This window comes from Nothobranchius furzeri, chromosome 4, assembly GCF_043380555.1.
Source record: "Nothobranchius furzeri strain GRZ-AD chromosome 4, NfurGRZ-RIMD1, whole genome shotgun sequence".
Lineage (NCBI taxonomy): Eukaryota > Metazoa > Chordata > Actinopteri > Cyprinodontiformes > Nothobranchiidae > Nothobranchius > Nothobranchius furzeri.
The window spans coordinates 48,754,939-48,776,141 of NC_091744.1; the positions used below are offsets into that span (position 1 = coordinate 48,754,939).

Sequence of the window (21,203 nt, forward strand, 5' to 3'; positions counted from 1 at the left end):
CTGCATTTGAATTTAAATCTGCCGTTGCTATTGGCTAAGAGGTACACTATGATGTTAGATGGTACATTATGATGTCACAATGTCATGTGTGTGTATTTGTTAGTGGCTCCACCCTCTCGGTCTGCTAGGCAACAGCATTTGTTGCATTTTTCAAACAGGAAGTGGGAGTTGAGTAAGAATCTGGTAGGGGGTGACTTGCTCTTTAACTATTTGATGAGTACCAGTGACAAAACACTGAGAACTTTGTGACAAAATGATATGAAAAGGCTTTTCGATGTGTAGGTTTAATTGATTTGTGTTGCTAAGTGGACATTACATTGGCTAAATTTCAATACACAGTTTTTCGTTTTTCAATATTAGTATAAACAGAATAATTGGATTTTTTGAAGGTCAAGGAATCTTTCTCCCAAGGTTGAGCTTTGATTTTTACTTTAGCTGCCTGTAAATGTGTGGGTGAGAATGTTCAATAAAATGTGAGTAATGTTGGTAAATCTTTGTAAGGAGCTTTAAAATGGGCTAATCCCCTGCAAAGCCACAATGACGCTCATTCACTTCCTTAATGTGAAGGAATTTGTCCTTGGTGGGAAAGTAGTTGAAGAACTACATCAGCAAGTTTCTGAATTTGTCGATGAAAGCCTCATTTCCTCTTCTGTTTGAGGAAGCTTTGCAGTGAGACATTAGTCTATTAAAAACATCCTTAAAAATACTCCCCTAATGCTAGATGTATGTCATCAACATGGATACTGTTTAGATTGGTTGCCATGCGGTCTTTGTTGTTGGTTCCTGAGACATTTAAAGTGTTCAACACTGAGAAAGAAAGATAACTGATGCATCAGGGGCTGCCATGTTGGGTTTTTGGAACCATAGTCTGTGCACTTGAGGTATGAAGATGAATGTCCCACAATGTCAGCTGTACACAGTCATGATATTCAATTAGCACCACGTAACTAGTTACAGCTGAACATATTACAAGATAAGTACTTTAAACACAGCAGTAAGAGCTGAGTAAATTAAAGTCAACACCTGAAATAAAATACTCGAAGGGCTAAAATTATTCTTAAGCTATATTAATATTATTTATGATGAGGAGATTAAGTGTACTGCTGCCAGCTAGCCACAAGGAGGCACTTAATTTTAAAACTTGCTGTTTTCTTTTTCATCATCTATATAATTAAAGAAACGTGGTCATCTCTGAAGCCGGAAACATTGCCATGGTGCGTTGTCATGATGATGTTGTTCCCAGAACCCCACTGCCTTGCAGCCCCGACGCAGCACATCTCGGATGGCTTCGTCTGGGCTGTTGGCTTCATAAGTAACGTTGGTTACATGATCGTCTGTGAAGCCGGAAACAGGTTCACAGCACGAAGGTGCAGCTGGTCATTTCACCACATTCAAACGAGGATAACTGTTGTTAGAGCCAGAGCTCAATTTGAGCCAGTCTTATTTTGAAAGGATGCATTCCGGTAATTTTCTGCTAGCATCTGGCAGCTCAGTTGTTAAGCTAACATTTTAGCTAACAAGCCTTTAGTTTAGCACCAATGTTCGAAGTACAAAACAAGAAAATTAAAGGCAGAAGTGGCCGTATGCAGTTTAGTCTTCGATAACTTTTTTAAAACATTAGCTGTGCTGCAGCGGTATTCTGAGCGGTTCCGGTTCGGTTCCGTGCTCTGTCTGCATCCGAAAGTGTCTCTGCTGTGCATTAGAAACACAAAGCCTCAATGAAAACAGCCCAGTGTGTGTGTGTGTGTGTGTGTGTGTGTGTGTGTGTGTGTGTGTGTGTGTGTGTGTGTGTGTGTGTGTGTGTGTGTGTGTACGTCCACGTCCAGTGCAGTTGTCCCAGACCTGTCTCAGACAGTCCTTTGATTAGACAGCAGCTTTTATCGGTTTGGAGGCTGATACTGTGGCACATCCTGTGGAGTTTGATAACTCTCTGCAGCCACAGAGCATGCCACCACATCGCCTGACTCTGAAGGTGGCCATGCCCATCATGCTCATGTGTAAACTCAACCCATCATCTGGGCTGGCTAATGGCACCAGGCTCATCATCAATGCATTTCAGCCCCATGTCATCCAGGCTGAGGTCATCATAAGCTCCCACATTGACAGACAGGTTCTCATCTCCAGGATCCCCATCGTGCCCTTAGACAATCAGCTTCCCTTCACCTTCACTAGACGCCAGTTCCCCATCAAGCCTGCTTTTGCCATGACCATCAACAAGTTCCAGGGCCAGACCTTCGACAAGCTCTCCCATGTTCTCCCATGGGCAGCTGTACGTTGCTGAGCCGAAGGTTGGAGAGCAGGAAGGAGCCAAGGTGTTTGCGTTCAACAAGTAGGGCACCCCGACAAGCACTATAGACAACATAGTGTACACAGAGATTCTTCAGACCTGAGTTTGATAACCGCATGAATCAACCAATGGCCATTAAATCATATAATTCCTCAAAGAAACGCTGTTTTTAAACACCACCATCTCGAGTGGCTTCCTAAATGTGCGTGCCACTGCTGTTGTGCTCCTTACAAGTTTCAGCCCCAGCTCTGTTAGCACAGCCCTGGTGAAAAGAGACTTGGGCAACAAAACACACCTTTTACAATATAATCATATAATCCATGCATGTGCACGGGCACGCAAACTAGTAGTAGCAGCTTAAAACATCATAACACTCTGCTACCATAATATTTGTTTGTTTTGTAAAGATAACAAGCAAGCCCCTTTTTAGAAGACACACCATGCTGGAAAATCCACGTAATACTGCCGTCACGGTATGTCATATGAATACACTGTGGCAGTGTGGTGTTGCGAGAAATTTGAAGCATTTGTGCCACCACGCCTGGTAATAATATTGCTGCAACACCTAACTTGTGATTGCATATTATGTCTTAGCGCAACAGAGGGGGGTGTCATGATAAAGTGGGGAGTTACTGCCGATCTCCAATCAGCAACTATTTTGAAAATAAAAGTAAACATAGGCATTAAGTCTTGCTTTTGTAAACAGAATCAGCTGAGATGATAAACTGGAGCAATGCAGAGCTCCAGGAGCTTCTCTCCATTAGAGCTGGAGCTCAGATCGCCAGAGACTGCACAGCGACTGCGGAGGATAGACACCGTTAGGAGCGGCTTGTCAAAATAACTTAACAAGCATGGCTTTGATTGCAATAAAAAGCAAATCATGTTCAAGATAAACGGAAGTCCGCAGTAGCGCAGAGACCACCCCTATACCCCCTTTATACCACCATTGAGTAATGATTTGTAAAAAGAACACGATGGTGCCACATTACCACCAATGTCTGAGCACTTATAAACGACCTAAGACTCCCTGATGCTGCATCAGCATTGTGGCAAATTGACGTATTTGTTTTCTAAAAAAGGTGTAAAACATGCTGGAAAATACTAGTGGCACAAGTAGGGCTGGACAATAAATCAAACATATATACCTTTATTGACATTTCTGATTCTTATCGTGATAATTTTTCCCATGTCAATAAATCTGATAATAAAAAATTAAACGATGCGTGTATTTTGGCAGCATTCATGTCCCTTTAAGAAGCTGTACCACCTTGAGTCACGTAAAAATGTCACTCAACACGATACATGTGACAGCTCCATCTAGTGGACAACTTTTGTTTCTGCGCATGCCTGTAGTTATTGTTCATTTATCGTTATCGAGGTGAAATCCTCAATATATCGCAATATTGATTTTAGGCCATATCGCCCAGCCCTTGGCAGAAGTCATTATATATATTGTTTCTAACTTTACAGAAACAAAGCAGCACTTTAAAACTTATGTTGTTTGTGGCTTTAGTAATTCTGACTAAACATAAACATAAACTTGTCTCAATTGTTGCCTTTGGTGTGACACACACACACACACACACACACACACACACACACACTCACACACACACACACACACACACACACACACACACGCACAATGTTTTGGAAAATTAGAGGTATGTTGTTAAGGATTACCCAAGTTCACAAAGAGTCAAAACCATTGTCTTTTAGCACTAAGTAAAAAGGAAAGTGGAAGTAGAAGGAGGAAGTCTAGTGGGAAAGATGTAGAAAAAAGGGTTGACAATGAAACCAGAGGAACTTGAGTTGCTGAATGATTCATAATGAAAAGAAGGAACTGAGAGTTACAGAGATAGATAAAAAAATAGATAATTGACCTCAGTTATGAGTTTTCATTAAACTATGTGCCTGAGGTCCTCATTTTTTCTGTCACATTTTTAGTTTAGATTTTTGCAGAAGCATCAAATGTTAATTCTTTCCATTTGTAATGTTTTTTATTCAGTCTGAGTGAAATCCGATGTGGTGTTTGTAGAAGTTTCCTTGAGAACAATGCAAATGCTAGGGTCAGAGTTCTGCTGCTGACCCTTAACATGCACCGGCCTTTCCAAATCAATTTGTGACACGAATAAAACTACTGAGTTTGGGCACCCAATGCTGTTTATATAATAAGAGACTCAATAAAAATGTGTTTTCTGAATTGAATATGTGTTTAAAGGTAGAGACAATTTCTCTCAGCCTCTCTGCAGGTGTCATGGCATAGATGTGGGCCTAATGTGAAAATAAATAAACTTAATTTAGGTTGAGCATATCTGGAGCTACAAAGTGTGAATACATTCATAGTAAACATTAACCAAACAGCAGGCATCAGAACTAGAGTGATATGTGTATGTTCATGTTAAGTGTTTGGACAAGTCTTCAGCTTGTCCAAAATGCTGCATCTAGAGTTCTGATGAGAATTAAAAAGAGAGATCATATCTCTCCTGTCTTAGCTTCCCTACATTGGCTACCTGTTAAATTCAGAATAGATTTTAAGATCCTTCTTCTCACATATAAAGCTCTTAATAATCAAGGTCCATCATACATTAGGAATCTGATTGTTCCATATGTTCCTAACCGAGCACTTCGCTCTCAGACTGCAGGTCTACTGGTGATTCCAAGAATATCTAAAATTAGGATGGGAGACAGATCTTTTAGTTATCAGGCTCCTCTCCTGTGGAACCAGCTCCCAGCTTTAGTCCGTGAGCCAGACACTTTGTCTACTTTTAAGACTAGGCTTAAAACATTTTTATTTGATAGGGCCTATGGTTAAAATCTGATGTTAGCCTAAATCTGGACAAGTGGGGGAGTAGAGGGAGGTGAAGTGTACAGTCGGTAAAGACGGCTCTCCCTTTTATTTGATGTGCTAATACTAGTTTATCCGTTTAATTATAGATCCACTAGGATAAATACAATATAGTTTATCTTTCACCAAATTGAATATTTACTAAGACATCACAATATAACTGTACACACATTACGTGTGTGTGTGTGTGTGTGTGTGTGTGTGTGTGTGTGTGTGTGTGTGTGTGTCTGCTCTGTCTTCTCCATCCCCAGTGAGTCATGGAGGATGGCTGCTTATACTGAGCCAGGATCCTCTGGAGGTTTTTTCCTGTTAAAAGGGAGTTTTCCTCTCCACTGTCGCTTTATGCTTGCTTGGTATGAGGATTGCTGTATAGTCACTGACACTAGTCAGTGACTTGATGCAATTTGCTGGGTTCCTTATATAGGAAACATTATTTCTGATTGGCTTAATGAACTGACCTGAATTGGAATGTTTATTATGTGAGGTGCCTTGAGACGACTCTTGTTGTGATTTGGCGTTATATAAATAAACTTGAATTGAACTTGAATTGAATTGTTTACTCAACCGGCTGTGCTAACACTGAGCTAACTCTAGCTCACACCAACTGATACTTGATAAGCCATGAAGTTAAAAGATCCACATTGTTGGACAAAAATTTTTACTTACATGTCCAGTAGCAACAAAGCCAGGTCACCATCATTCCGTGATTTCGTAGCCTTTAAGATAAGATAAGAACAACTTTATTTATCCTGAGGGAAATTCTTGTGTCATGTACATGCTTAAAGCAGTAGGAGAGACAAAGGAACAGGTGAAATAGAAATAAGATATACAATATATACAGTAAATAAATGATCTACAGTAGTACCCTGTAGGATAGTGCAAAACAAGCAATCGGATAACTCAACAAATAAATACATGACTGTATCCTGGTGAATAAGTAATTAAGCCCATCGGTGCAGGTGATTCACAAAAGTGATTAAAGTATTGTGTAATAGAATTAGGGGTAGTAGCAGCATATGATATGATGGGGGATAAAAATATATTTCCAATAAGAACTCTTGGGTGATATTGCACAGTCTGGGAGGGAACAGAATAACCTTGGTAAAGGTATTAGGAGAATCACCTACAGGGTGAAGAAGAGTTAAACAATCCTATTGCCACTGGTACGAAGGATTTCCTGTGGCGGTCAGTTCTGCTTTTCGGGGCAATGAGTCTTTTGCTGCGTTTGCTTTGATGGTCCATCATGTGGGCGTGCATGGGGTGGGAGGGGTTGTCCATGATAGAGAGAAGCTTTTTTAGCATTCTCCTCTCAGACACCTCCTCCAGGGTCTCAAGTCTCAAGTTTACCAGCTCCCTCAATAGTGTGCAAGCCATGTCGATGTTCACTCTGGTTATAGAACTTTTCTTTGCATCCAAACTCAGTATTCTGTTACTTTTGCTTCCAGGTTCCACCGTGATGAAAACAACCAAAGCTGAATTATTCTTCTTGTGCTCTCATTCACAACCGCAGACCACGTGTGACCACATTAGCTCAGGACCTTCACATCCAGCATGTTCACCTCCAGGATTGCCTGAGACCGGCCGCTCAGACAGCTGCAGCAACAATCGGTTTGCATAACCAGAGAATTTCTGTACAAACTGTTAGAAACTGTCTCCGGGAAGCTCATCTGCATGCTCGTCATCCTCATCGGGGTCTGTACTTGACTGCAGTCCGATGTCGTAACCGACTTGAGTGGGCAAACACTCACATTCGATGGCGTTTGGCACGTTGGAGAGGTGTTCTGTTCACAGATGAGTCCCGGTTTTCAATGTTTAGGGCAGATGGCAGCGTGTGTGGCGTTGTGTGCATGAGCAGTTTGCTGATGTCAACGATGTGGAACGAGTAGCCCATGATGGTGGTGGGGTACTGGTATAGGAAGGCGTATGTTTTGGACAACAAACACTGGTGCATTTTATTGATGGCATTTTGAATGCACAGAGGTAACGTGACGAGATCCTGAGGCCCATTGTTGTGCCATTCATCTACGACCATCACCTCATGTTGCAGCGTGATAACACACGGCCCCATATTGCAAGGATCTGTGCTAGTGGTGTGCATCTCTACCTGCCTCACGATTCGATCCGATTCCGATTATCTGCCTAGCGATTCGATTTGAGTCTGAAATGCATCATGATTCTTCACACAAAAATTTTCATTACTTAATAAAAGCAGTAGAATAGTTTTCAATTTCTTTTTGATTTCGAAATCCCTGAAAAACAGAACATTCATCTATTCACTATAGTGAGCAATCATGTTTAAAGTGTGCTGCCTATAATTACTTAATATAAGAAATAATGTTTTCTGTAGAGCAGCTTTAAGATAGAATATTACTGAACTTAAAAATAGTAAACAAATACTGAGTTAAGTGATTCTTTCACATCCAGGATCCCAAAACAGAAATTAGCCCAGACATCCGATTTAAATGTAACAGGTACATCTTTGATTACTGGTAATGTTGGCCCTGTATCCCTGTCCAATTGCTTCTAGGACAACGCAGTGCGCATGTCATTGCAACTCTGCCCCCAGAAGTAATACCTCAAAATTTTATTGTCCTCGCATAGACATAGACCAGGGGTCGGCAACCTGTTCCCATCAAAGAGCCATTATTACCCATTTCCCACAGTAAAGAAAACACCGCAGCAGCCGCGGCATTGTGGGCGGGGCCTACCCTCAGACAGCAGCCAGTACCGGTCGCTCGTGTACGTCAAAGTTATCTTTCATAAGAAGATAATCAATAAAATGATTTATATAAAATGGATCCAGAAGTTGTAACCCGTCTCTGCCTACAATACTTTGATATTTTTCACCCTGTTGGTGGTTTTACTGAGCAGGTGCCACTTTTGTCATACGTTTCTTTTAAAACATGCTTAGACTGTTCAGAATACAAATCCAGATTCTGTCACGTTTGATTGTTGTAATTAAACTTTGTAGGTGGGGAAGGTCAGAAAAGGATCCGATCATTTTGTTTTTCCCTCATTTACAGTGACAGAGATAACGGCGTAGTGCGCCTGGCTCTGGTGTTAATCAAGTTTAATTATATCTATTTTCACAAGAAAACAAAACCGTTAAAAGCAGGGCTTGTGATGTGTTGATCAGATAGTTCCCAGTTTTGACTATTTATTTTGACGGAGAAAGAATAGAAAGAATTACCCCGATGCATGCACAGAGGTGGTTTTACCATTAGGCATAGGTAGGCGGCCGCCTGGGGCCCCCTTGTGTTGGGGGTCCTCCTAGCCCTGACCGCCGGCACCCCTCTGTTAATGCCACAATATTCTTATTACCAACCTGTTGCCGCAGACGGGATTGGACATGCTTCTCGTTACCATAATTCCTGAACCGTTCAAGATATCATTAAAATTCTAAAAGTGCTGAAAAGATTAAAAATGGGGCTTTTCATGCATATACAATACATTACGGTAGCCACCGGGATTCCCTGTCTTGAGTGCAACGAATCACAACACAGATTCAGAGACGTGCTGTTTGTCATCCAAAATACTCCGTTTTATAACTTTTGAAAGGCTGATCAGATTCAAATAATTCCAACGGTTCCTAAAAGAACATAAAAACAGCTTTCCTAGCATGAAGCAATCAGAGTTATGGAAAATATCGCTACGAGGGGAAATCCTGCTGTATAGCCTGATTGAAACAGAGTGCAGTGCTGCGGTGAAAGCGGATAACGGAACGGGGAAGCTAATCAGCATAAAAAGCCAGCATGAAATCATGGAAATTCCTCAAAGAAAATCAACACGATCTATTAGATGTCCCAGAAGGCTTATATCTGAAGACAGTGACCACGAAGAAGGACAGATCTTCAGTGAACCAGGATATGAACATTTGTTCAGTCTTTATTTTTTATTTGAACAACCCTCAATTATTTGCTAATTGTAAGATTCGGCTTCATTCCAGCATTATTTATCTTTTTACAATAAATAATTACATTTGCTAAAACAAAAGTTTTTGGTATAGCAGCACGGTGTGCAAGAGAAGCACCCCATGGTGGTGTGAGGTGTGCAGGACTCTGCCTGCAGCTGAAGAGAAACTGCTTCAAGGTCTACCACATAAAAAAAAAACGTCTGAAAGTTTACAAAAATAAATGTTCTTAAAAACTGCTAAAAAAAGATACCAAGGTTCACACTTTTTTAAGAATAGATGCATTACAGATCAAAGTTTAAATTGTTCATTCCAAATTGTTCACCCAGTAATTTTGAAGTTCTTGTTCAGTAATACATGTAATAAAATTCAAATCTGTCTTTTGTTTTTTTCACTTTTAAGCTGATTTTTAAAGGCTTTAACAGAAATAAATTCTAAATACAAACCATACACTGAAAGCTGAGGTTTTTCTGAAAAAAGGAGAAGAGTTACACACACTTTGTACTTTTTATTACAATTTTACAGCCATAAGATAAAAAAAATACCAGGCGGCCCTGTTATAATTATGGTCATAAGAGGGTCATTAAGACGGCGATGCATAAACAGGAAGTGATTAGTAGTCATTCCACTCCAATCCAGTTGGTGGCGGTAATGCACCAAATGGTTGTTTGCCAAGTGCCATAAGACCACAAACAAGAAGAAGAAGAGAGGTGGGAGCGTTCGTAACCAACTCAAAGCGATAGTCAAACCATTAAGCATGAAATTGAGTTATCCTAGTGGCTCCAATAAGAGAAAGAAGCTGAAAGTTTCATAAAAGCTTTTATTTTCACTTCTGAAAGTGACGTCATTTCTCGATGTAAACATCAAAAGGAAGCAGAAAGGAAAGACAATGGAAATGTTTAAAGGGAGGAAAACAGACCAAAATGGGAAATAGAAAAAAAGAAAAACAAAGGCAAAAGCACAGGAGCAAATATTGAAAGCGCTCAAAAGGAGGGAAATACAGGAAAAAAGAGGAGGACTAATAAAAAGGGAAAATAACTCCTGTCAGAAGAGGGGAGAGTTTCGCAAATCCAGTTAAAGGTAAGATTGTTGAAAATTTTGTGTAAGGGGCCCCACGTCTGTCTTCGCCTTGGGCCCCCAAATTGCTAAATCCGCCTCTGCGCATGCAGACGAACTAACATTTTATTCGTTTCGCACATCGCAGATGTAGCTAAATCACTTAAGAAAAGATTCCCATCTGAGCTGGACATGGAGCTCAGCGCAGCTCGCTGTCAGCGCGTATGTACGGCGCACAGTGAACTGAAGATGTGGAGAGGGGCTTGGAGCACGTCGCAGAACCAGACCGCGGTCAAGTGAGCCGTCATTTGTGAGCCGCAGTCAACATTTTCGCGGCGGATAAGATGAGGCTGGCTTGACCGCGGCTCACAAATGACGGCTCACTTGACCCCAGTAGAACCAGAGCGCATGCAGGAAGATTCCTCCGACTGAAGCGAGACCTGTCACTTAGAAAATGCTCCCTGATTATGAAACTTTGGCTGAATAGCACTCGTTCCTGTCTCCAATGTGGCGACACATCCAGGAGCTGAGGAGAATCCCAGAATCTCACATCCTCGTCAGCTCAGAACACGCATATGATTACGCACAAGCGTGACGCGTCTACCCGGTCTCACAGTAAGACCGGGTTGGAACTGTTCAGGTTTACGCAGACAATCTTTACATTTAGAATTGGCTTACAGATGTAAAATTAATGCAGTAAAATATAAAGCATTTTATTTAAATATCCATTCATTATTTTACAAGCACAGAGAGCCGCATCAGGTGGATGGAAGAGCCGCATGCGGCTCCAGAGCCGCGGTTGCGGACCCCCGACATAGACATAGGGAGAGAATCTCATTATGTCACGTTGCTGCATCGATGCGGAATCATGCACGGCTGAATCACGATGCATCTTAGAATCGATCATTTTTTTCACCTCTACTCAAAACTGAAGGTCAGAATGAGAAAGAAAGGTGATTTAAGCAGTTTTGAGCATGGCATGGTTGTTGGTGCCCGATGGGCCGGTCTGAATATTTCACAATCTGCTCAGTTACTGGGATTTTCACCCACAACCATTTCTAGGGTTTACAAAGAATGGTGTGAAAAGGGAAAAACATCCAGTATGCGGCAGTCCTGTGGGCCAAAATGCCTTGTTGATGCTAGAGGTCAGAGGAGAATGGGCCGACTGATTCAAGCTGATAGAAGAGCAACTTGGACTGAAATAAGCACTCGTTACAACCGAGGAATGCAGCAAAGCAGTAGTTCCCAAACTTATTTAGCCGCGCATCCCCTTCTATGTCCCGACCATGTCGACGCACCCCCCAGCCCCACATCAGGGCATGGCTATATGATAATTTAGTTTTTCATCTGATAACATGTCAGCAATGTCTGAGGGGCTTTTACAAACACTGTATAACTAACACTACTGGAGAGGGTATGAATTACACAGAGGTTTCTGGGGAGCCCAGTTATGAGGGGGTGGGGTCATTTTGCCTTGGCCCCCAAAATGTCTTGAAACGGCCCTGGGTGTGTGACTGAGTTTTGAAGGTGATCTGAATTGTATCAGATGTATAAATATTACATGTGTGTAACTTATTGTTTTACACAGGTAAAAACGTGTAGCGGAGATAAATCTATCTACATTTTACTTTTCAACACTTTGTTTTGTTTTCTTGTTTTTATTGAACTATTTTCCTGTCCTGTCTGTCTCTCATCTTCCTGCATCTCCTCTAAACTCTCCAGAAAAACTGCTGCCTGGATTCTAACTTTTTCACCTCATCAGTTACTTTTGAGCAGATCAAAGGGATCTCCTGACCACAAAGCGGAGAGGCGTGTCGATGCTGTGTCAGTGAGGTGAAATCACCGCAGCACAGGTGATGAGCTCCGCAGTAACAGAGCGCTTCAGGCACAAATAAGACAGAAAATAGAGAACATGTGCGGACATGAACGATCGTGTGCTAATTATAGATTTTTGGTTGCGCCACTTTGAGAATGGACCGTGCGCTGGACGCAGCAGCCTGGAGCGCTGCGCAACAACGCAGCGCTGTGCCGCTCTCTGTGCTCTCTGCTCAAAAGAGTCCATAAATGATGTAATATAAGTAGAAAACCTTTTTCAATATATCGAAAAATTATCGTCATCGCGATAACAGGACGTGCGATAGGCCCATTGCGAAGCACGTCAAAAACAGCGATAAATGTTTGGTTCAAACATTTCCATCCGTGTCATACATCAACTTTTTGTGAACCAGCTCTGTTTTTTATGTGGAAGTATTATTTGACCAATTAAATGTAGCCCTTCTGATATGCGGCCAATCAGATGGTTCCATTCACGTAATACGCCTGCCCTCTACGTAGACCCTTACCCCAAAATTCCACTATCTCCGCTCTGCTCCGCCCCCGCTTTCCGCTGCCGCTCGCTTCTCTTGTTCGTCATGCTGGCTCAGATTAACGAACGCACTTTGTGCTGAGGTTTCTGGAATCAGCGCTGCTTTCAAACGTGAACGTGAGTCCGCTCGGTGTCGTTAAGAAGCTGATAATAACCGGGCTGGCTCTGTCACGTGCTGGTGAACCAACCCACCATTAGCCCCAGGCTCCGGTTAGCTTCCAACTAAAAGGCTACAGCACTCTCCTCCCAGTCCCACCCTGCTAAAGAGGGCCTGGAAAAGTTCCCCCACACATCAAAGTGATTTTTCATTTATGAGCTTTTATAACCTTGTTTATCAGGATAGTTGATTTGCTGCTGCACATAAACTGTCAGTCAGAAGCTCTGCTAGCCGCTTATCTTAGAGGAGCTAGTTCAATTTGTTAGCTTGTTATCAGAATCATAGTTGCAGTTTCATCATCTGAGCTGCTTTTTAAACTTGTTCAATTTGGGGTTAAAAACAAACGTTTTCACATATTTTCCATGTAGTTTTTTTGCCAGTTCCTCTTCTGAAAGGTAGACAATTGTTTTTCTCTTTCCCTCAGAAAATCTTAATATTCTCCAAGTTTGGCCCAGCACAGTTCACTTCCCAATTACAGCAACAGCCTTATATCATAACCACATAAGTGGAGAAAATGTTCAGTAGCAATGAGAGAATTTGCTGTTGCATTTAAGTGATGTTAACTATTATTTAATAAACTTATTTTCTGATTTTTTTATTTATTCAAAAAACCCTGGTAAGGGATATTTTTCTGTATTTGGAGCATCAGAAAAAGTTTTATGGTGGTGGTGATGTTTTAAAGTCACTGAGAAACTGCATGCATGCAGTTTGTTGTTTTGCTGCTAATACAGTAGCAGGTGCAGCTGCATATTTTTGCAATAAAAATGTTATGTTGTAATGGAATTCATGCATTAGTTTTTGTTTGCTTTGAACCCAGAGCAGACGTCACACGCCAGACGACATCAACACTGCATACTTTAGTATTTGTTCATTTATCGTGAGTAATATCGATATCGCAATATTAAGCGCTGTTATCGAATATCGCAGGTTTTCCTAATATCGTGCAGCCCTAAGAAAAACGTTGCCTGGTCTGACGAGTCTCCATTTCTGTAGAGACATTAATGGTAGAGTCAGATTTTGGCGTAAACGGAATGAGAACATGGATCCAGCATGACTTGCTACTGTGTGCAGGCTGCTGGTGGTGGTGGTGTCATGGTGTGGAGGATATTTTCTTGGCACACTTTAGGCCCCTTAGTGCCAATCGGGCATCATTTAAATGCCACGGGCTACCTGAGCATTGTTTCTGACCATGTCCATCCCTTCATGACCACCATGTACCCATCCTCTGATGGCTACTTCCAGCAGGATAATGCACCATGTCATAAAGCTCCTGTCATTTCTAACTGGTTCCTTGAACATGACGATGAGTTCACTGTACTACAACGGCCCCCTCACCAGATCTCAACCCCATAGAGCTTCTTTGGGATGTGGCAGAACGGGAGCTTCGTGCCCTGGATGTACATCCCACACATCTCCATCAACTGCAAGATGCTATCCTATCAATATGGGCCAAAATTTCTAAAGATGCTTTCAGCACCTTGTTGAATCAATGTCACGCAGAATTAAGGCAGTTCTGAAGGCGAAAGAGGGTCAAACACCGTCTTAGTGTGTTGTTCCTAATAATCCTTTAGGTGAGTGTTTGAGTGTCACAGCAGTCTGAATGTGACATTTCAGTTTTTATTTTTCAATAACGCTGTAGAAATTTCTAAAATTCTGTGTTTTTCTGTTAATACGAGGTGCTGTGTGTACATTCATGAGGGAAAAAATGGATTTTTATTGATTTTAGGAAATGGCTGCAATGTAACAGAGTACAAACTTGACAGGGATCTGAATAGCTCTTCTTTGTTAATCAAAATCATGATTGCTCTTTAAATGCCAAAAAATAAAAAATAAAATTTTCTTCAGTCTCATTACAAAAGTTGATTTAATCAGTTAGTAAATTGTGTTATTTAAAAAAATTGTTCATTGTTTTAAATTTGTTGTGCAATTGTGGTTGAAGCATCTGTTATCATTTAGCCTCTCCTGGTAATTTTAGAATTGCTCAACACGTTTAACTTCCAGCAGCATGTTGGCTTCAGGGGACAAACTTATTTAACAATAACACTATGAAATGTGTTGAAAATATTTTGTACCTTATTACCTGAAGTGGAGGTAACTGAGGTGTTGAATACACCCACTCAGTTTTCTGATGGAAATTGGCATGAAAACCACACAGCGTTGTCTAATACCTACTGAACCACCATTCTTTTTGCTCTGCCTATTATACAACAGTACACATTCTCACCTGTGGTGTCTGTCCTGGGGTCAGTTATGGTAAGAGTGGTACATAATGGGGCATGAAACCCAAAAAAAAAACAATAATGAAGGAGTTTTAGGCCTATTTAGATGAATGAAAAGTTTATTATCCACAAGTTCTCCAACTGCACATTTTTTGCAATGACAAAAAAACGAGGGCGATCACATTCTGAAAATGACTATTAGATCCTGTTGTTTGGTTAATGTGCATTAGTTTTCATGGAGTTGAGTTGTACTGAACCATAAAAATTACATATTGAAAGCCCTCAAGCTGTGAACTGAAACATTAAGTAGTTGTAATGAAATTTATTCTTTATTAACAAAACACAGTTTAGGCATTAAATTTAGTCCTACATTGCCTAACTGAATTCAGAAGCACCAAATCACAAAAGTCATCTTAAAGCCCTCTACAGTGTTAAAATTCTAGCTAAACCTACTTATCAGTGTATTGAGTTCAGTTCATTATTCCAATTAGTTAAAAGTTTCTGTGTAAGGAACCCAGCAGATTGCATCAAGTCACTGACTAGTGTCAGAGACTTTACAGCAACCCTTATACTAAGCAAACATGCAGCGACAGTGGAGAGGAAAACTCCCTTTTAACAGGAAGAAACCTCCAGAAGATCCTGGCTCACGACTGACTGAGGGTTGGAGAAGACAGAGCTCACACACACACACACACACACACACACACACACACACACACGCACGCACGCACGCACGCACGCACGCACGCATAGGTACGATAGGTACTGGCAGTCCAAACGAAATGCGGCTGGGTTGAGACCATGGAGCAAGATTTCCATACAGCTTCGAGGAGATTCTGGTCCACCAGCCGGCGCCTCAGGAGGGAAAAGCAGTGCGCTACCAACACTATTTATAGTGGAGACGGTGTGCTGCTTACCTCTACTCAGGACGTTGTGGATCGGTGGGCAGAATACTTCGAAGACCTCCTCAATCCCACCGCCACGTCTTCCAGTGAGGAAGCAGAGTCCAGGGACTTTGGGTTGGGCTCTCCAATCTCTGGTGCTGAGGTCACCGAGGTGGTCAACAAGCTCCTTGGTTGCAAGGCTCCTGGGGTGGATGAGATCTGCCCAGAGTTCCTTAAGGCTCTGGATGTTGTGGGGCTGTGTTGGTTGGCGCGGCTCTGCAATATCGCGTGGACATCTGGGGCAGTCCCACTGGACTGGCAGACTGGGGTGATGGTCCCCTTATTTTAAAAGGGGGACCGCAGGGTGTGTTCCAACTACAGTGGGATCACACTCCTGAACCTCCCTGGTAAGGTCTGTTCAGGGGTTCTGGAGAGGAGGGTTCATCGGATTGTCGAACCTCAGATTCAGGAGGAGCAATTTGGTTTTCATCCTGGCCATAGAACACTGGACCAGCTCTATATACTTAGGGGGGTCCTGCAGGGTGCGTTTAGAATTTGCCCAACCCATCTACATGTGTTTTGTGGATTTGGAGAAGGCGTTTGACCGTGTCCCTCGAGGTACCCTGTAGGGGGTACTCCGGGAGTATGGGGTACCAGGCCCTCTGATACAGGCTGTTTGGTCCCTGTATGACTGGTGTCAGAGCTTAGTCCGCATTGCCGGCAGTAAGTCGGGCTCGTTCCCAGCGAGAGTTGGACTCCGCCAAGGCTGCCCTTTGTCACCAATTCTGTTCATAACCTTTATGGACAGGATTTCTAGGCGCAGCCAGGGTCTTGAGGGCATCCATTTTGGTGGCCTGAGGATCAGGTCTCTGTTTTTTGCAGATGATGTGGTCCTGTAGGCCTCATCAGAACGTGATCTTCGGCTTTCGCTGGAGCAGTTTGCTGCCGAGTGTGAAGCAGCTGGGATGAGAATAAGCTCCTCTAAATCTGAGACCATGGTCTTGATTCAGAAAAGGGTAGAATACCTTCTCCGGGTCAGGGATGAGGTCCTGCCCCAAGTGGAGGAGTTTAAGTATCTCGGGGTCTTGTTCATGAGTGAAGGAATGCTGGAGCATGAGATCGATAGGCGGATTGGTGCTGCATCTGCAGTGATGCGGGCATTGTACCGGTCTGTCGTGGTGAAGAGAGAGCTGAGTTAGAAGGCAAAGCTCTCGATTTACTGGTCGATCTACATTCCTCCCCTCACCTATGGTCACGAGCTTTGGGTAGTAACTGAAAGAACGAGATTGCGGATACAAGTGGCCAACATGATTTTTTTCCGCAGAGTGGCTGGGCAGTCTCTTAGAGGTAGCAGTCACCCAGGAGGGGCTTGGAGTAGATTCGTTGCCCCTCCACATCGAGAGGAGCCAGTTGAGGTGGCCCATACATCTGATTAGGACGCCTCCTGGATGCTTTCCTGGCGAGGTTTTACGGGCAAGTCCAACCAGGAGGAGGCCTAAAGGGAGACCCAGGATATGTTAGAGGGACTATGTCTCTCACCTGGCCAGGGAACGCCTTGGGATTCCCCCGGAAGAGCTAGATCAAGTGGCTGGGAAGAGGGAAGTCTGGGCCTCTCGACTTAGGTTACTGCCCTGCGACCTGACCTGATAAGCGGATGAAAATGGATGGAATGAATTTTAGATTTAACATGAAACTCAAGTTTTTGTCATGTTCTTTTCTGTTATAAGAAGCAATAACTGTTTTTCAAATGGGGAAAAAAATCCAATTTGTTATCATTTTTCCAAAATGAGGTGCAAAGTAAAATTTTTGGGGTGAACGAACTGAAGCCTTGATTCAATGTTTAAAAATCAATATTTTATTTGACAGATTTGTATGCTTTTTAAAAAATGCAGTTGAGTTTGAAACCAGAATCTAGATTGTTAATTGTGAGGGGATGCCGGTGCTCTTTTCAGAGAAAGATGAGTGCAGTCGAGAGTTTTGGTTGCACCTGGAAGCAAACGTTGGCCAGGATCTAATCCATAACAACTCTGGATCAGGAGCTTCAGGCTGATACTGATACAGTATCTCTAGGGTTCATTTCTGTCTGTTTTACCCTAGTAAATAGGTCAAATTTTACACACACACACACACACACACATATATATATGTGTATATATATATATATATATATATATGTATACATATATACATATAATGTAAAATCATGTAGATAGATACATAATCGTTAATATTAATAAGTATATCTTCTTTATCCTGTTATCCAGGTTTTGAGTAGAGGGTATTTTTTTCACTGGGTGATATTTGAGTCCATCACACAGCTCACAGAGCGTCTGAGCCATCCACACACACTTAAGCCTAAGTTAGATTGTCAAAGTGTTTAAACACAGCTCTTTTAGCCATGTTCTTTCTTTATTTAGACATTTTCAGCTGCTGTTAAAACTTTGTTCAAACTAATATTAGTTTGGACCCTGTTCATAATTACATTTGCAATGATAATGAGAGGGTTCATTTTAGCAAATTTGTTCCCAACAGTGACTCATCCTCTTAACGGAGTGAATAAACCAAAAGTGCTTTTATATCAGAGGCTGGTAATAAATCCACTTCATGACCAACAGTCTGATTTTACACCCACACAGCCAGTCTACCTATATTGATGAAAACTGTGCAACACTCTTTGAACTGCGCCCTCATCTAAAGCTCTCAGTTTTGAAAACTGCATCCACTTTTAGCATGAGTGGTAACCCGCAACTCTTGCAGAGCATTGTGTTCTATCCATTATGCTTCACCTACTCGGCTCACATGAATACATCTACAGCTGCTGAAGTCTCATTATATGTGGCAGCAGGTGTGCTTTATGTAAAGCCTGTAATATTTAATATTTAATGGGTGAGTTCAGCTTTGGACTGACACCGCAACTCTCAACAGCTTCATTTACCATCATTCAATGAATTCAGATTTCATTTATAAATGTGAGCCCACTGACTGTCAGATGTTGTTGATAACGGCTTTAAAACAAGCAGAAACTAAACACATAATTATTGCTGTTAATGTCAACAACCCCACAGTCATAAAGCAGATCAGACCCTCTGTTACAAAGTTACTAGTATCAATTTGGGTATATTTGGTTAATGCATTGCTGGTTTTTATCATTGCTTAAAGTGGGTCTACGGACTGTCATGTGTGAAGGCAATTTCTTAACCCACGACATGAATAATCACCACCAGGAGTCGGAAGGTAAGTAAAAATGATTTATGTTATATGGTGCGGCAGAGGTAGCTTCCGATGGACAGGAAATGGATCCATGGGGGTCTGAGAGAGGAAGAGAGGTCAGAGTCTGGAACAACGTGAGAGGATGATGAGGATTGCAAAGGGCTTACGTTTTCCTGGATGATTCGGGTTCTTCTGCGAGGGTATGCCAGACCTGGCTGAACAGGGAGACCGAGGAGCTGCAGGTGGGCCGGTGAGTGGCGGAGAGCAGGCGATCAGGGGAGGATGGCAGGACTGGAATGTTGATGATGGTTCCGGTGATATTGCAGAAAGCAAATATGAATAGAGGACTAGAACCTGGAGGGATCAGGAGGGCAGAGCAAGTTAACCGCCTGAAGGGCAGAAACGGGCAGACAAACAAATTCTAAAATCTTTCAGAAAAATCAGGAGGAGGGCTAGAAGCTACCGAATACTGAGTATTATCTGGCACTGGTGAGTTGTCCTGCTGCTCCTTAAATCCTCTGACTGCTGATGAGCTGATTGGATACAGCTGAGCTCTTCAGACACACCCACCTGTAAACAAAGCTCAGACAGAGATGGTTAGTTCAGCACAGATCATGAGAGTACCCCCCCTTAAAGGCCGACACCCGGCGGCCGAGCAGAGGAGGAGGAGGCGGAGGAGGAGGCAGAAGAAGCCCGAGCGGCGTCAAAATCCCTGATAAGGGAGGAATCATCAATCCAGGAGCTGGGAACCCACTAGCGACGTTCTGGACCGTAGCCCACCCAGTCCACCAAGAACTGACAACCCCGGCCCCTGGGCCTGACGTCCAGAAGGCGCCGAACACGATAGCCCAGTCCACCATCGGTCAGGCGAACTGGCGAAAATGGAGCAGGGACAGGACACAACGGGCTGGATGAGACAGGTTTCAGGAGGGAAACATGAAAAACAGGGTGGATCTTCATAGACGGGGGCAGGACAAGACGGACTGAACAGGGATTGGGGACCTCCTGAATGGGGTATAGACCGAGGAACTGAGGGGAAAGTTTCCTACTGGTGCCCTTGAGACCGATATCCTTGGTAGAGAGCCAGACTTGTTGCCCTGGGCTGTATACGGGTGCGGGTCAGCGGTGACGATCTGCCAGCCGTTGGTTGCGTTCCATGGTGCGCTGAAGAGCCGCCCAGGTTTGGATCCAGGTTCTCCTAGCCCGGCGGATAAACTGAGGAATAGTGACAGAGGCGGAGAGATCCGAAGGGAACAGGGGAGGTTGATAACCAAGTGAGAAGTCGAACGGGGACTGACCGGTTGCAGTAGAAACGTGGGTGTTGTGCGCGTACTCAATCCGGGGTAGTTGGGCACTCCAGCTGGTAGGGTTAGAGGAGCACACAATGGAGCATTGCCTCCAACTCTTGATTGAGCCGTTTGCACCGGCCATTAGTTTGGGGGTGGTAACCAGAACCAGGGGCGTAGCACCAAATTCTGGGCCCTAGGTACAAGTCTTCTAGGTGGGCCCCCATGCTCAATTACTTAATATCTCTCTTACACATTTTTTGTCATGCTATAAGACAATATAATAAATATGATCTTAGTTTAACCTCTATATTGAGCAAATACAAATGCCAGCATAATAAAAGTGAAATGCCCAGACTTCACATATAATTATTTTTATTTGCTAACAATGTGTTCAAATAAAAATCCTGGAATTTATTTTCCAGTAAATGCCCACTGACGGGTCTTCATGTTAGCAAAATCACTTATGAGATCTTTAAAGTCCAATCCTTTGGCTAATTGGCTTTCAATAGAAAGAAGAGCTAGGCTGTTCAGTCTATCCTGGATCATTGTTGATCTCAAATAATTTTTCACCAGTTTCAGTTTGCTAAAAGCCCGTTCACCCCCAGCAACAGTCACAGGTAGTGTGCAAAATATCCTCAGTCCAATACAAACTTCTCCAAAAATGCTCTGTAATTGCATCCTGTAGATGGCATTAAGCAGCTCAAGAGGAGACCGAATGTGTGGAAATGTGGCACCATATATTGTTCTCAGGTGTAGCATCTCATTCTCAAATTCAGCTGTGAGATCCTTGTAATATTTTCTCATCAGTGCCTGGCATCATATCTTCATCTGCTCTTCAGTCATGTCTGTCATGGTTCATGATGTTAAGCTTTGCTGATATGTATTGATATATTAAATACATATGACATGAAATAAACCAGGTTCTCTCTGTGAATGTAATGTACTCTAAATTTTATAATCCCTGCATTATCAGCCAAA

General features: G+C 42.6%; 1 protein-coding gene across 3 annotated transcripts in view; it reads left to right on the top strand.

Moving 5' to 3' along the window:
- The window catches only part of poc1b (POC1 centriolar protein B), a 121,335-nt gene that overhangs the window by 50,488 nt on the left and 49,644 nt on the right, over window positions 1–21,203 (top strand). Inside the window, exon 11 of one of the 3 annotated variants that reach the window (XM_070550228.1) lies at window positions 6,581–7,276. The exons of the other annotated variants lie outside the window; for them this stretch is intronic. Coding sequence (XP_070406329.1) covers window positions 6,581–6,592 — 12 coding nt within the window. The 3' untranslated portion in view covers window positions 6,593–7,276. Of the gene's footprint in view, window positions 1–6,580; window positions 7,277–21,203 lie in introns of those variants that run through there. 3 annotated transcript variants of the gene reach the window in all.